This window comes from Protomyctophum bolini (genome assembly GCF_963924005.1).
Source record: "Protomyctophum bolini genome assembly, chromosome: 12".
Classification (NCBI taxonomy): domain Eukaryota; kingdom Metazoa; phylum Chordata; class Actinopteri; order Myctophiformes; family Myctophidae; genus Protomyctophum; species Protomyctophum bolini.
The window spans coordinates 9,419,747-9,435,137 of NC_137873.1; the positions used below are offsets into that span (position 1 = coordinate 9,419,747).

The 15,391-nt window shown below is 41.4% G+C and overlaps 2 protein-coding genes across 2 annotated transcripts; both read right to left on the minus strand.

Moving 5' to 3' along the window:
* Window positions 1-1,542: 1,542 nt before the first annotated feature.
* Window positions 1,543-7,223, minus strand: LOC308325795 (uncharacterized protein). The gene is made up of 7 exons (XM_080778490.1): window positions 6,870-7,223; window positions 5,995-6,091; window positions 5,705-5,835; window positions 5,047-5,227; window positions 4,585-4,753; window positions 4,253-4,451; window positions 1,543-3,932 (listed from the first exon to the last, which is right to left on the minus strand). The coding sequence occupies exons 6-7, from the start codon at window positions 4,355-4,357 to the stop codon at window positions 2,730-2,732; spliced, it is 1,308 nt and encodes a 435-aa protein (XP_080634616.1). The 5' UTR covers window positions 4,358-4,451; window positions 4,585-4,753; window positions 5,047-5,227; window positions 5,705-5,835; window positions 5,995-6,091; window positions 6,870-7,223; the 3' UTR covers window positions 1,543-2,729.
* A 241-nt stretch (window positions 7,224-7,464) lies between these two features.
* LOC308326043 (uncharacterized protein) lies at window positions 7,465-15,235 on the minus strand (the record flags this gene model as incomplete). The annotated part of the gene is made up of 8 exons (XM_080778854.1): window positions 14,914-15,235; window positions 14,157-14,231; window positions 13,822-13,896; window positions 13,187-13,337; window positions 12,673-12,880; window positions 11,958-12,153; window positions 10,650-11,261; window positions 7,465-7,500 (listed from the first exon to the last, which is right to left on the minus strand). Exons 1-8 carry the CDS (start codon window positions 14,992-14,994, stop codon window positions 7,465-7,467), a joined length of 1,434 nt encoding a protein of 477 aa, XP_080634980.1. The 5' UTR covers window positions 14,995-15,235.
* Between the last annotated feature and the right edge of the window lie 156 nt (window positions 15,236-15,391).

Consider the following 15,391-nt stretch of genomic DNA (forward strand, 5'->3'; position numbering starts at 1 on the left):
TGGTTCTCACTTCACTGGTTCAAAGTCACTGGGATTTGAGGTGGTTTGTTTGGGTGAATGAGCGCTGGCACACCTCACATACAAACTGCTGTAGGCCTACTGGCCATCACAACAAGAAACCGTTTTATTTCACTATTATTCAATTTCTACCTGCTAGAAGTAAGAATTATAGGTTCGACTCTCCAGTGTAAGAGTTGTAGAATTATGTACTAAATCTAATGTTGTCTCATACAGTGAGAGAGTATGTTTTGCACTACGTCCGTCCGTGTGTGTGTGTGTGTGCGCGCACGTGCGTGCGTCCGTCCGTCCTCTGTTGCCCTCTGGCAAATCCGGTCGTTGCCAAATTTTGCACGCACACTCCCTGGATGCCAATGATGAACCTCTCTGCCAATTTTTCCAGAACGGCCTGTTATAGCGTTGACTTTTGAAAAACATTTTTTTATAGGCCTATTACTCCTCCAGATTCTGTCCAGAAATCCCGCACATCGCTACACACTATCTCAATCTAGTCACGTGTTCAATATCTGTCCGCTATTTCATATTCCATCCTAATTAGCTAACATTTCAAAGTTTGCAGGATTGGCCCCGTTTTGAACAAAAAGTCATGAACGCAGCGTGCAATTTACTTGAAATCTTTCACAGCTATAGGCTAATATGTTGATAACCCCATCCCGTCCCCCTGTCTCACACCAGCGATACTTCTGTGACTGTCCCTAAAATTAACAGTTTGGATCTGATCACCCTATACAGTAACATTATTAATGTTAGACTTAGAGATGTTCCAAATTCAACTATGGTGAAGATGTGTAAAAACGTTGGCGATATGAGCCCCCATCCAGATATTCAATGTGTGATGACCTATGTACACACTACACTACAGTATCATGTGCAAATATGTGAGCTATTTGCAGTGTCACTCTAACATTGATTGAAATATTTATTAACAGATTGGAGAATTACAGTACATCTCAAGCACAACTCAATACAAAACTGTTAACTGTGGACGACACCATAAAGCATTACACTTGTTTACAATAGGGTTCATCATAACATTTAGAGACGTACAAATATACACTTCTATATAGCCAAAAACAGGAAATCATCAGAGGTAAAAAGGGGAAAGAATATATACAGTGAGGGGAAAAAGGGGTGGGTGGTGTGGTGGATTCAGATTTTACGGGGGCCAGTTTCGAATTGCAGCCGTCCGTAGGTGCCCTTTGAGAGTGGTTTTGAAGGAGCCAAGGGATTTGCATGACTGTTGGTAGGGCGTTCCACATTTTGGTGGCATATAGAGCGAAATGAATTTAGAGCTAACCTAGATAAAGTGCCCCTCGGTGAGTAGAGGCTCCACCATGAACAGGTGACTGGATGCAAGGCACTGCATTTGGTTTCAGTCTCACGCGATTCAGAGCTTTGAAACCCAGGGCCAGCCTGTGCTCCATGAGATCCCCTGGCAGTGGCATGTAGTTCTCATCACTGAAGTGGGCTGCACAGATGACTGTGTTGTTGCACTGACAACGCGGTAAAATCAGCTCTCTTCATGTTTTAAAATACCAAGACAACAAGTATCATGTTGGTAGACTGCAGTGCAAACACAATGTAGTGTAGATAAGTCAACGAGTGAAACCAAATGTGACAAGAGGCCCGATCCAGCTTGCTTCCGGACCCCAGAGTACCCTCTGCTACCGTATAATTAGCCTGGTGACGCAAGGTTACCATGTGTAATAGCATGCTAGGAATCGGATGCTACCCAGCTATGAGCAAAATCATCAGTATTCACTCACTCTCACACACACACACACACACACACACAATTATTATTATTTCAATCTCTTCTTCCAGAACAAATAGATCATTTTAACCTCCGTCATTCTTCAGGAACAGCAAGGACACCAAATTTGATATGCATTGGGTCATGGATCCCTGTTTGATAAGATTCAAATTTAATTTCCCCAATTTCCCTGGGACCACAATTTACAAGACAAACAGAATCTGCTGCCATTTTTTTTAATGACAGTCTCTCTCTCTCTCTAGATCGTCCTCAGACAGCCTTCCATCTTTGCTTCCAGTCATCCCGGTTCTCCATACATCCGGCCAGCTCGTTGGTGCTTGGCACTCCTGCATCTTTCTTGAGTACATCCACATATGTTAGTATGGGACGTCCTCGTGACCGGTGCCCATGTGTTGGTTCCCACAGCACCAGTTTGCTGGCTGGCAGCTCCTGGTGTCTTTGGCAGTGTCCTGCAACTACAGTATATACTGTAACTGATGTGGAATTTGCCAGGACACAGGTTCATCAAAAAGGTAAAAAAGTCACTCAACCAAGGTCAACATGTTCCATTCAAAATAAATGTCGAAGTAGATCCTGCCAAATAGTTAGTATAACATGCCCTCCCTCACATGTGAATTTATACTCTTTATTTGAATAATCTCTGCACGAGCAAAAAAAAGGAAAGATTACACCACTGATTCTCAACCTTTCTAATTTCAAGGAACTGTTATCGATACTTACAGCACGTAGGTATAAAGATAATAGTGAAACTGATCATCTTGTATGTTGTATTTACTGGTACATGTAATGTAATAATGGTGACCACTGGGGACGTTTGAGAACTGATTTACAGGACAGCTGGCTGACCAATGGATTCTATTTCTATTTGCGCTTTCCTCTACATCTCCCTCTGTCCTTGGAATTGGGCCCCAGCTGCCCCACCCTTCTTTCTTGGTTCTCACTTCACTGGTTCAAAGTCACTGTCATGCTCTCGCTCCTCGTCTGTCGAGTACCCCTGGCCTTTGTCATTCTCGTCACCAACACATAGCGGTCTCTTCAATTGGTTTGCATCAATGAGCAATGTATTTTTCTTAGGCCTTCCTCTAGGTCTGCCTGTGGACTTATATTTGTATCTCTTTTTGTTTGGTACCTGCTGTAACTGCTCATCATCAGGGTTGCACAATGTGTTACTTCGCTCAGCGGCCTCATCAGTATCAACACCACTGCTCTCCATTTCATCCGTTTTAGCCTTCTCAGCATCAACATCACTGCTCTCCATTTCATTTGTCTCATCTTTTTCTACCTCAGACTCATTCCAACTGGTCTTCTCCATCTGAACTTTCTCTCCTGGGTCAGGGACTTGCCCATGATAACGCTGGATGTGACTCTTCAGGCTAACATTGTGATTAAAGGACTTGTCACAGTGCTGACATTGATAGGGGTTCTCTCCTGTGTGGACACGCATTTGTGATTTGAGGTGGTGGTTTGTTTGTGTGAATGAGCGCACCTCACATACAAACTGCTTTGCTTTTGTGTGCACAACCATATGCCTCTCCAGTGAACTGGGACAGAAAAACTCCATGCTACATGTGTGACAAATGTGTCTTTTGGGGCCTCTGTGACTCAGCAGGTGTTTACGGCGCTCTTTGATCTTGGCAAACACCCGTGGACAGTCAGGACATTGATAGGGCTGCTTCCTAGGGGGATGCCTCTTGTCGTGTGCAAGTTTGTCTGCCCTCGTTGTGAAGGTTGATAAACAGTACTTACACACATGCTTGTAGCCATCCTCATGGACCTTGCTGTGAGCTTTTAGAGTAACCTCACATACATATCTCTTGCCACACACATTACAAGAATAGGGCTTTTTGTTCTCACATGTGTGAGTCTGCCTAAAGAAATATTTTCCGCATTCAGGACACAGTTGGCGGAAAGCCACGTCATGTCTGCCATCTGCATCAGACTCACTGTCTGCAAGCTCGATGTCTCCATTGTGGTGCTCCACGGGATCCCAATCGCTGTCTGAATTGCAATCTCCAAAATCCACCTCGCTACTTTGTCCTTCATCGGAGGAGTCATTTTCATCACTAAAACCAACAGTTGCAGTAATGGCAGAACTCTCTGGATCACTGGTGCAGCTGTGAACGTCAGCCGAGGGCACTGCCTGTAAGAGAGCAGAGGTGAGCGGTAATGTCTGCAGTTTGTTCGGTAGTGTAGTTTGGTTTGTAATGTATGAAGGTTTGCCAAATGTTTTAATCGATAATTAACCATTTATTAACAGTTAGCTGAGATGGTTAGTAGTGGATGTGCAAAACTTTAGGAGCTGCATGCCACTCTTGTTACATCGCAACATGTATGGCTGCCATGTTTTTCTTTTCTTTTCCAAACAATAGGTTATATATTTTTTACACAAAGATTGGCTGCCATGTTTTTTGTGTTTTGGCCACGCAAATAGTGGACACTGATACCCGAAACTAGATATACCTTCTCCATTTGCTGACTCCTCCAGTTTCTGTTGAAGTGGCATTGGGGGCACAGCTGATGAATAGTCAGGAAGGTCTCTATTGTCGTCTTCTGGACTTCACACATGGAGCCACACACTGGACACTCTTCAAACAGTTGGAGGAGACAGTCTTCATCCACAACATATGTAGGGACATGATTTATGGAGGGTGATGCTTGTCTGCCCAATGGATAGTTGAGAAGGGAAAAATGCAACATTAAACAATGCCAGAAATGACAGTCCAGTAATTGTGTTACTACTATAATAGTTCTATTGAACTAGCAATCACGATTATGCTTTGGAGCCGACTTACGATAGTGTGGCCTCTGTCAAGACAGATTCACCATCATCTAGTTTCAGCCGTCGTCTTTTAGAGGGTAGAAAGGGCTTCCGGAATGTTGAGCTCTGGACTGGAGGTGGTCTTTTCCATTGGAATGGTGTACCGATGCCAACACTCACAGAAAGCACACTTATCTGAGTACCTAATTAGAAAACAATGCCTGTTTAACCACTTTCAAACTGGCGTAACTATTAAAACATGTTTAACCTATATTATGCAGGCCTAACACAATTATTACATGATCGCCTGCGCAATTATTTGAGATAATCGTAATTATATTTGCATAATCGTCAATCGTTTCCATGTTGAAAGATCTTAAATGTGCCAGTGATTTCTTTGTATATTTAAGTTATTTGCCATATCTGCCCTCAATTTGTTATTACGAAGCCTAAATAGTGAAACAGAAATACAAATTATCGTTGTAATGTGACAGACCTTGACTTTTGGTGAGTCTCCTGGTCCAGGAGACTTGGGTGCCGTAAGATCTTTTCAGTCGGGGGTCAGCTCTGATGACCGTGGACTGGGTGGCAACCGATCTCTTCTGTCGAGAGTCAGTCTGGCAACCGTCAGTCTGACAAGCTATGTCCCTGGAAAGTTTGAACTGCGAAAGAAAATCCTAGGAACAATTTGGAACATGTCAGGAAAGAATATGTTTATATCTTCTTCTATAATTTGATTGTACAATCTAGAAATGATTACTGAACCTGAAAAAGCTGTTTTTAGCAGGGACAACACAAAATAACTATAATCTCTATTCAATTATGTATCAGATTTCACCAAAAGAAGATCTGCATAATGTAACTTGCACAACTCAGTGCAGTAAATTTGATGGTGGTCAGGTGTCATTTAAGCAAGATAAATAAGAGTATGTTCATTAAAACTTTAATGTATAGCAGCTTCCCGTTTCCAATTTGTAAGCAATAACGTGACTGAGGGTCCGGGGGATGGTGACATATATCCCTGGTGATTGTGGAAAAAAACAGAAACATAGGGCATATATCTTGACTGCTTGAGTGTGTGTAAATAATCGTTCCATAAAACAACTTTATCTACATTGTAGCGGTAACAAACATTTCGGTGATATATCACTTACAGCATGTGCTTTTGACTCCTCAGCAGCAGTCCTCAGAATCTTGCGGTTTCTAGATGGAAAACCTGTGTCGTTCCGCACTAGACAAGCTGAAACTCCACATTTGTCCTGGGCTTTTTCACTGACAGAGTTTTCTGTGGTGAGAACAAACAGACGGTTATTAGCCCCCCAAAAAGAAAGTGCCTCCAGTGCCTGTTGTCATGTGTGCCAAGTGCCAACCTACTATGTGTGAGTCCGCTCAACCTTGATGACACAATTCTGGTATTGGAAGCAAGAGTGTTGAGTTGACTCACCAACATCAATGTCAGATACGGAGATGGAAGAAGAGTCATCGGAGTCAGACACTGAGGATGAAGAGTCGTCTTCTTTGTTAGTGTCAGCTGCAAGGCTCTATTCAAAAACGCAGAACGTAGAACCATTTCCAACACGCAACGGTAGAAAAAAACACTGTAACAGAGAGGAGTTGCTTTTTGACTGTGGTGACTGGTGACACCACAGTCTAACCGTTCATCTAATAATTTATTTTCGTAGAGGCGTTTTGTTTTGTGGCAGCTGCAGGAAAAGGGCATGCCCTTCAAACGTGGACGGTTCACTATTTATTTAGCTGGCAAAAATAGGCATGGCTTTGCGAGAGAGAGGAAAAAAAGGCCTTTTCTGGAAAATATGGGGGTATGACCTTCTTTGTGATTGGTTCGCTATGATGACGCTTTCATCAACAACTTATTTTCTTTAGAAATATTTTCTTTCACATCAGGATGTATGATCATAACCCACCTATAATAGTAATGTATCGTTTATCCTTAGGGAGTCGATAGATTCATTATTTTGAAAAGGAAAGGTCCCTGGTTCTCTGGTCTAGGAATAATTTCCTTTTTTTTCATGACCACTTGCAAATGAGGGTCCTGCATAGGATGAAATGGAACCCTTGGTGGAATCTTAAGTTTAAAAATGTGAAATGAGGGGTGCCCTTATCATCATACATCCTCTCATTCTGTCCAATCACAATTTGCGTCCTCACTTTTGTCTTCAGTGTTTGCGTTTACACAAACCCGGAAAGCTGGGCATAGGAGGGGCTAGCACCCCTCAAAAATAACTAGCCAAATAATGTTTAGTTTTTTGTGGTTGTGAAAAAAATGTACATGCCAATGCCTCAATGATGAACACTCACCCGGTTGACCTCGACCACTGCAGGGGTTTGCGATTGCTGCTGAACACCTGTGTCCGGAGCACCAACGCTGACATGGACTGACGGAACGGCATGGCTTTTCAGTCTCAGCCTCGGGGACAAACCAGCTTTCCACTGGTGGTAGTCGGACGGCAGAAAGTGGATCCCACATATATTGGACACACCCGGAATTCCATGAACCCAGTCCGTTCTCTTGATCTGTGCAAAGAGGTCCCACTTACGAGCAAGATTCTCATTTGTAGGCCAAAAGTGCAAAGTAAATCCATCATAGTCGGAGTTACTGCACCCTCCGATAACACAGCGCCTTTGCTGTTGAACACCTGTGTCTGTAGCACCAGAGCTGACATTGACCGTTGGCACGGCATCATTATTCAGCCTCAGCCTTGAGATCATTCCAGCTTTCCACTGCCCATAGTTGTCATAGTCAGACGGCAGAAAGTGGCTTCCACATATAATGGACACGCCCGGGATTCCATTTACCCAATCTGCTCGCTTGATCCGTGCAAAGAGGTCCCACTTATGAGCAACCTTCTCATTTTTGGGCCAACAGTGCAAAGTAACTCCATCATAGTTGGAGTTACTGCACCCTCCAATGGCGCACCGCTTTGGCATGCTGTTGAAATAAGAAAAGAAAGCTATTAAATTGCATGGATTGTATACCACATAAAACTCTGTAACACTTGCCAAATATAGCCAATGGTCAAAAAGTGCATTTAGTGAAAAGAAGAGAAGAGTTGAAGGGAGTTGAATGAGAAGTGTTGAAGGAGCTGGGTAAAGTATGAGATGGCTGATACATGATAAACATTGTACTTAAGGTAGGGTATTAATTTAATTTGTTAAAATAATAGTAAACTGAAAATGCAGTTTCAGGTCAGGTTACCAATTCCAATCAGGGAGAGAACTCACACAGACAGGCCTGTATAGTCTGTTATGTGAAATTGGAAGTGATGACAAAGAAATGAGAAGACTCATTTGGAACTGGAACACTTATTTAATGGGCACTCTCTCCTGATTGGCTGAAATATGCAATAACAAGAAAATATATTTTCTGTTTAATAAAGAGCTGGCTTGGGCAGATGCCGAGACCCTTTACTGATCTCAAACTATTGGACAGAAATCACAGAATGTACAGTGCTTTAACCTTTAAGCCAAAACCTTTTTGTTTTTATTTAACCAAATAAAACAAAATCATAATACACTATTACTACCACCTTACACTGCACAGTACACATGTCAGAATGTAAAAGAAATAAATGACAAGGTTTGACAGTGACCTATTTAAGACTAGCCCTGGTCCAGTGCGTTTGTGGGAACGCGCTAACACACCAGGGCTAATTTAAGACGTATCTAGCTAAGACGTATTATAGGCTACCGGGTAGCCTACTGTAAAGTGCTGTTAGCATTAGCTAGTGCTAAATGGCAAAAGAAAAACACATTTATATATAATCTCATAACTCATTCGTATTTTTTTTGAACGCGGACAAACACAAGTTTGGACTACTAATCCATCATGCAGACACAAAGTGGTAACACTCACGTTAGGTTTTAAAACCTAGCTGGAGAGTGTTGTGTTCACATTACAAATTCAAAGCTCCCGCTTTGCATTTTTATTATTGTTTTTTTTGCATTAGAGCGGATACGGAAATGGACTTCATTTTCTGGCCGGTTTGGAACCTCCAGAATCGTTGTATTATACCGCCACCGTGTGTTTATCTCGGAGCACCTAATTAAAATCTGTCTCACAATTTCTGGTGTCTTTATTAAAGAAATTTACACCGTCTTCGCTCCATGATGTAATCTGCGGCCAGTGATTATTTTTCTTTTTTACAGAGAGTTGAATTTGACAGAAATAGTAGGCACTGCCACTGGTGCAGGCTTAGGCTGACTTTGATTGAATACAAAATGATTAACAGTAAAGTGTAGCACAGTAAAACATATAACAGAAAAGGATCACTGTTTTTTGTCATATTACATAACTTATATTGTCCAATCCATGTAAAAGGGGCGTTTTATTTGAAATACAAATAAATACAAATGGGAGAGTAAATATGCGAAATATGTACTTTTCTCCCTAACGATTTTTGGATTTTTTTTTTTATTCATGGACATTTTAATCCATTGTGACCTCTATGTTTCTTACAATTAATCATCACACACCAGGTCTGTAGAGTCACAAAAATAGCTACACTAGTAATTTTGCGTGTCAGCAAAACACACTATTTTCAGTTAAACTATGTCTTCCATGTGTATCAAGTCAATTGGTTGGATGGGTTCTCAACATATGCGGAAGAGTTACACTTTCATAAAGACATGAGATTCGTGGAATTGATAGATTATATTATTTTTATTTCAATCTCCTCTGCCAGAACAAACAACATTTTAACATTCTCAAGCATTTTCATTTTCAAGGGTCCCCGGTTTGAACTAAAGTAGGCTATGGTCCCCTATTTATTGGCATTTCTGGGACCCCAATGTAGGCCTATATTGTAAAATCACTGTTAATTTAACTTTGAGAGTGTACAAATGGACACATAAGGGTCATTTAGTTCCTAACTATCATTTAGCTGGGGACCCCCTGGAAATCCCTCAAGGACCCCTAGGGGTCCCCGGACCCCACTTGGGAAACCACTGCTCTAGATGTATTTACTTCACATAATAATTGTGAAGATTAAACCTTTCAATAACCCTTGAGGTTTACCGAATCCACGTTGAGAACCACTGATTTGCAGGAAAGCCAGACCAATGGATTTTACCTTTGCATTTTTCTACATCTCCCTTTTATGAGATTGGCCCCCACCTTTTCATTGCTTCGCTGGCCTTTCTCATTCTCATCATCACTAAATACATAACAATCTCTCACTGCATGTTCTTAGGCCTCTCTCTAGGTCTGCCTGTTTCTTTCTATTTCCTCCTTCCTTTTATTACTTGGTTAAAAAATTGCTCCTCATCTGTTGAGTAACCCTCTCCCTGGCCTTTCTCATTACTAAAACACAACAGTCTCTTCAATTGGTTCGCATCATCTGGAATGATCATTGCATTCTTCTTAGGCCTTCCTATAGGTCTACCTGTGCACCTTTTTCTTTTCCCCACCCTCTCTTTCTTCTCCTCATCTCCACCATTCTCAGGGATGCACAATGTGTTACTTTGCTCAGCCTCATCAGCATCAACACCACTGCTCTCCATATCATCCGTTTCAGCCTCCGCAACATCAGCAGTACTGCTATCCATTTGATTTGCGTCATCTTTTTCTACCTCAGACACTGATCTACTTGGCCTCCCTTTAGGTCTGCCTGAGGACTTATAGTGTCTTCTTTTTACCACTTTCTCTGCCTTCTCCTCCTCATCATCAGGGTTACACAATGTGTCCTTACTTCGCTCAGCCTCCTCAGCATCAACAGCACTTCTCTCCATTTCATCTGTCTCATCTCTTTCCGTTTCAAACTCATTCCCACTTGTCTTCTTCATCTGAACCTTAATCCCTGGTTCAGGGAGTTGTCCATGATAATGCTGCATGTGACTCTTCAGGCTAACATTGTGATTAAAGGATTTATCACAGTGCTGACACTGAAAGGGTTTCTCTCCTGTGTGGACACGCATGTGGGATTTGAGATGGGTTGACTGTGTGAATGAGCGCTGGCACACCTCACATACAAACTGCTTTACTTTTGTGTGGACAGCTACATGCCTCTGCAGTTGATCGCCAAGTGAAAACTCCATATTGCATACGTGGCAAATATGTCTAGTGGGGCCTCTGTGACTCACCAGGTGGTCACTGCGCTCTTGCATCTTGGCAAACACCTTTGGACAGTCAGGACATTGATAGGGCTTCCGTGCAGGGGGATGACTCTGCTCGTGGACGAGCTTGTCTGACCTCGTTCCGAAGGTTGAGAAGCAGTATTTGCACACATGCTTGTAGCCATCCTTGTGGATCCTGTTGTGAGCTTTTAGATTACCCTCACTTAAAAATATCTTGCCACACACATTACAAGAATAGGGCTTTGTGTTCTCACATGTGTGAGTCTGACTGTAGAAAAAAGCTCCACATTCAGGACAGAGTTTGCGGCAATACTTTTCATGTTTCTTATCTTCATCAGACTCACTGTCTACAAGCTTGCTGTCTATGTTATGGTGCTGCAGTGGATCCCAATCACTGTCTGAATTATGGTCTTCCTCACTAGATCCTTCATCCGAGGAGTCATTCTCATCACTAAAACCAATAATTTCAGTAATGGCAGCAACAGATGTCTCTGGATCCTCACTAGGTCCTTCATCCAAGGAAAGTTTTTCATCACTAAAGCCAATAATTTCAGTAATGGCAGCAGCAGAACTCTCTGGATCACTGGTGCAGCTACGAGGGTCACCCGAGGGCACTGCCTGTAAAACAGAGAATAGATGACCAGTAATCTCTGCAGTTGGAATGATTCTCTCGTGGTTACATTACATTCATTTGGTTATCTTGGTACAGTAGTGTGCCCATCTGTAAAAGGTGGGAAGTTTGTATAATAAACCATATATTAGCTGAGGAGGTTGGTACGGATTTTCATTGAATATGTACTGACAGGACATTATAATTGTAACATCATCCAATGATCCTAATATGTTTGTTGATGAAAATTGCAAATACCTATATTTGAAGACAAGATCATCAATGACAAAAAGTCAGGTTGTTGTAGTTTGAATTCATTTTATTCAAACACAATATGCCACAGATGTTTCTCTAATATAGACATTTGTAGCATTGTGTGTGAGAATAAACTCAAGAAAAAGCATGAAGCAGCCAGGCCTAACACCACTATGAGTCCCTTCCTTGGCCTATTGGGAGTATGCATGCAAAGTGTTGTGTTGATCGGTCCAGTGATTTGCAAGATTAGCTGTGGGCAGACAGATGTACGCAACTATGCACACACACAAAAAATAAAAATCTCCACCTGCCATCATTCCGGCCTTAGGGAGCTTAAAAAAAAAAAAAAACATAAAGAAAACATGGACCTATTAATGGCTGTGTTCCTTTGTCCGCAATATACAATATTAATAAGCATATAGTGGATACTAATTAACTATTTAAATAACCTCCAGTTGTTGACTCTTCCAGTTCCTGCTGAAATTGCATTGGAGGCACATCTGATGAACAGCCAGGAACGTCCCTCCTATCGTCTTCTTGACTTCACACACAAAGCCACACGCTGGACAGTCTTCAAACAGCTCGAGGAGACAGTATTCATCCACAATGAATTTAGGGACATAATTTATGGAGGGTGAGGCTTGTCTGCACAATGAATAGGAGACAAATGGGGGGGGGAAAGGGTAAAAGGCTACATGAAACAAGTGTCAGTGAATACCAGAAGTGATCATATTAAATCAGAATCAACTTTATTGTCAGTCGTCACATCACTGGTTTCAAGATGTAGACATTTGTTTTTTAGTATTACTACTATACTAGTATAGCCAGAATGTTGCCTCCCACAATTTTCAAATCATCATACACGGAAGCTCTGAAAATGATGCAACGTCTCCTCCCCAGTACTTCCGTGTCTTCTTTACAGTGGGGCAAATTTACCCAAATATAAATCCAAATCATCTAAACATATATAGCTTTCAGAAATTTAAATTAAGAATATATGTAAAGATATTTCTTTGTGAACAGAAATGAAAGCTTCCCGTCTTCGGGATGTGTACTATATAGCTTTTGGAGGTTGTGAAATAGTTGTCTGGCTACATAAGACTACTACTATATTAGTTCTATTCAACCAGCCATTATCATCATTATGCTTTGGAGCCGACTTACGATAACATTGACTCTGTCGAGACAGGTTCTCCAGGGATGTAAGGCTCAGTGAAGACTCCATGGTCATCTTGTTTCAGCCCTCGTCTCTTAGAGGGTTTAAAGGGCTTCCGGAATTGGATTGGAGGTGGTCTTTTCCATTGGACTGGTGTACCAATGGCAACACTCACAGTAAGCACCCTTGTCTGAGTTGCCTCAGTTGTCTGAGAACCTAATTGGAAAACATGGCCTTGTTGGTTAAGTACATTCAAGCTGGCGTACCAATTTTCGGCATTCAACCTTTTTTTTCCCCTTCGTACTTTTTAGAAATAGTAAAAAATAAATAAAAAAGGTGTCACATCAAAGCACATTGTGAGCTGGTAGATTGGCTATTTTCAAACGACACTGTAATATGACAAATTATAAAATAGCTTTAGATTGCTAAAATGCCATTGTAACATATGAAAGTGGATAATTGGGCAACACACCACAGAAATAACAGTTATGAAATAACCAGGAAATATTACAATTGACAAACCTTGACTTCTTCGATAAACTAGGGTGTTCCTGGAGAGCTGGGTGCCAACAGAACGAACAATCTGTTCTGACGGACCTACCAGTCCACCCCTGGAACGTAGGTACTGTTGGTACGTGCGGTGGCCTGGTCTCATGGAAGATACACTATCAGTCTAAAAATAAAGTGTTGGCTTTTATTAGAAGTGAAAATTAATTAATACTAATAGCTGGCTGTTTGGCTGGCAGCTACCCCTTATGGAAAGTACTGTAAATGGCGATTCGTAATTATAATTAATAAGAGTAGATCTACGGGTACCCTCATAGTCTATACATTAGACTCTATAGCTTGTAGTAGCATTAATGCATAATGTGCATATTTAAACTACACAGAAGCTGCAAGCATAGACAACAAGGTCAGTAATACCTGTAATTCAGTATCCATATTGATGGTCAACAAATGTGGGTTACTGTCTGCATCATTGTTTTACAAAAGATCTCCATTCCTGCCTGTCCACACTAAAGTGCAGAGTTTTCAAAACAAAGTGGGTTAGGGCGTGGCCATACCAAAATCTCCCAGGCTTAGCCTGCCGGAAGATCAATTTATTGGAGATGCCATCATCAGCCATAACATCTAGTATACAGTTAGTTGCTACTAACCTTGTCAGGGTCTTCAACTTTCAACATGAGAGGTGTGCTGTAACATAGGTTGTGGGTGTCTTGTTGGGTTGAACTCTATTGTTGAAAAAAAAAAAAAAATCACTAACGTACAAAAACATACATTCTCTCTCCTGATTGAATAAGATTCGATTGGTATATGTCAACCTGAAAATGCATCTGGTTAATCAAGTGATCTAATACTAATGAATAGTACTCATTAGTATAGATTAAACTAAAATGCATTTTAACACTACATAATGCACGCACACACACATTTTTTAATGAAAATGTTTTCACATCTAGTACCCATTATAGTTGTCGTTAATGATAATAACCTTGTCACGCTCTTCAGCTCTCAACATGGGAGGTGTGCTGTAACCTTGGCTGTGCTTGTTTTCTTGTGATGAACTCTATTGGAGAAAAAGAAAATAATAACAATGCATATACAATAATGTATCAGCACAAAAACATAAGCTACATATTCTTTGAATGCCCTGCATCATTTCTAGTTGCAGATTGTTTCTGTAGCATTTAAAAATAAAAATAAATTCTTTACATTACTCGGTTTTGCCTGATCATTTTATGATCAGTCATTCTGGGGGCAAGTATTTATTTTGAGCATGTCATATGTGAACATTTTTGGGTGATAAATTGATCAATCTCGACACAATCTAAATATCTCGATAGAAGAGCATGCAGGGAGACAAAATACAACCAACCCAATTGTATAAGTTATATTGTTGCAACAGTAGGTCACATTACTGTGAAAATCTGCAAAACCTGTCAGTCAGTCGTCATGCCACTAATTGACTGTCAGTCCGTCACGCCTTGTGAGACGCTCCATATATGAAGATCACGACACTGACCTCATCAAACCCTGGATAGCCATACAAGGAGAAGACTGGATCATCACCTAGAACTGCATATATGGAGCTGGCCAGTAACTCTACATTTGATGTCAAACCCTTAGATCTCCATATATGGAACTGACCTGTTCTGACATTCCATATATGCTGATCTCTTTCCATCTTTACTCAAGTACACTAGTCTGACTACGTTTCCACAGACAGGAGATTATTCTGAAAGACTTACAGTTGAGAGACGGATTGTTGGCATTATTGCTCCGAGTCCCCGTTTCAAAATCCATGTTCCTTCAAAACCAGGCATGACCATGCCAATGTTTTCATATGAATCCAGCGAAAAGTGATTCTTGCACACGAACAGACTACATTTCTTGGGCAGCGAAGCAGGAGCATTGCCGTCAAAGATAAAATCAATCAACTTCGATTTGATCTCCGCTTGAGAAGGGACTCTGTGTGTAAAGATGCTTTGGTCCTTGCAGCCAACAACCGAACAGGTCTTTTCACCAACTGGACCTCTAGTTCCATATGAGGCTAGGTGAATTCCAGAAGAGTTATCCATGATGTTACAGCTAGAGTCCAGGCAGCGAAAGAAAAGAATGGCGGTTGACATAAACACACGCTCCACATGTAATGAGAAGTTATCTCCACTAGAGGGTGATCTTCTGCAGCTGTGCTGTGGCCACATGGTGAACTCAGAGGGAGAACTA

Coding starts and splice junctions, on each gene's coding strand:
- LOC308325795 (XM_080778490.1), bottom strand. CDS start 4,357: ATGTGTGAAGTCCAGAAGACGACAATAGAGACCTTCCTGACTATTCAT. Junction 3,933..4,252: donor GGAGTCAGCAAATGGAGAAG/GTATATCTAGTT, acceptor GCTCTCTTACAG/GCAGTGCCCTCGGCTGACGT.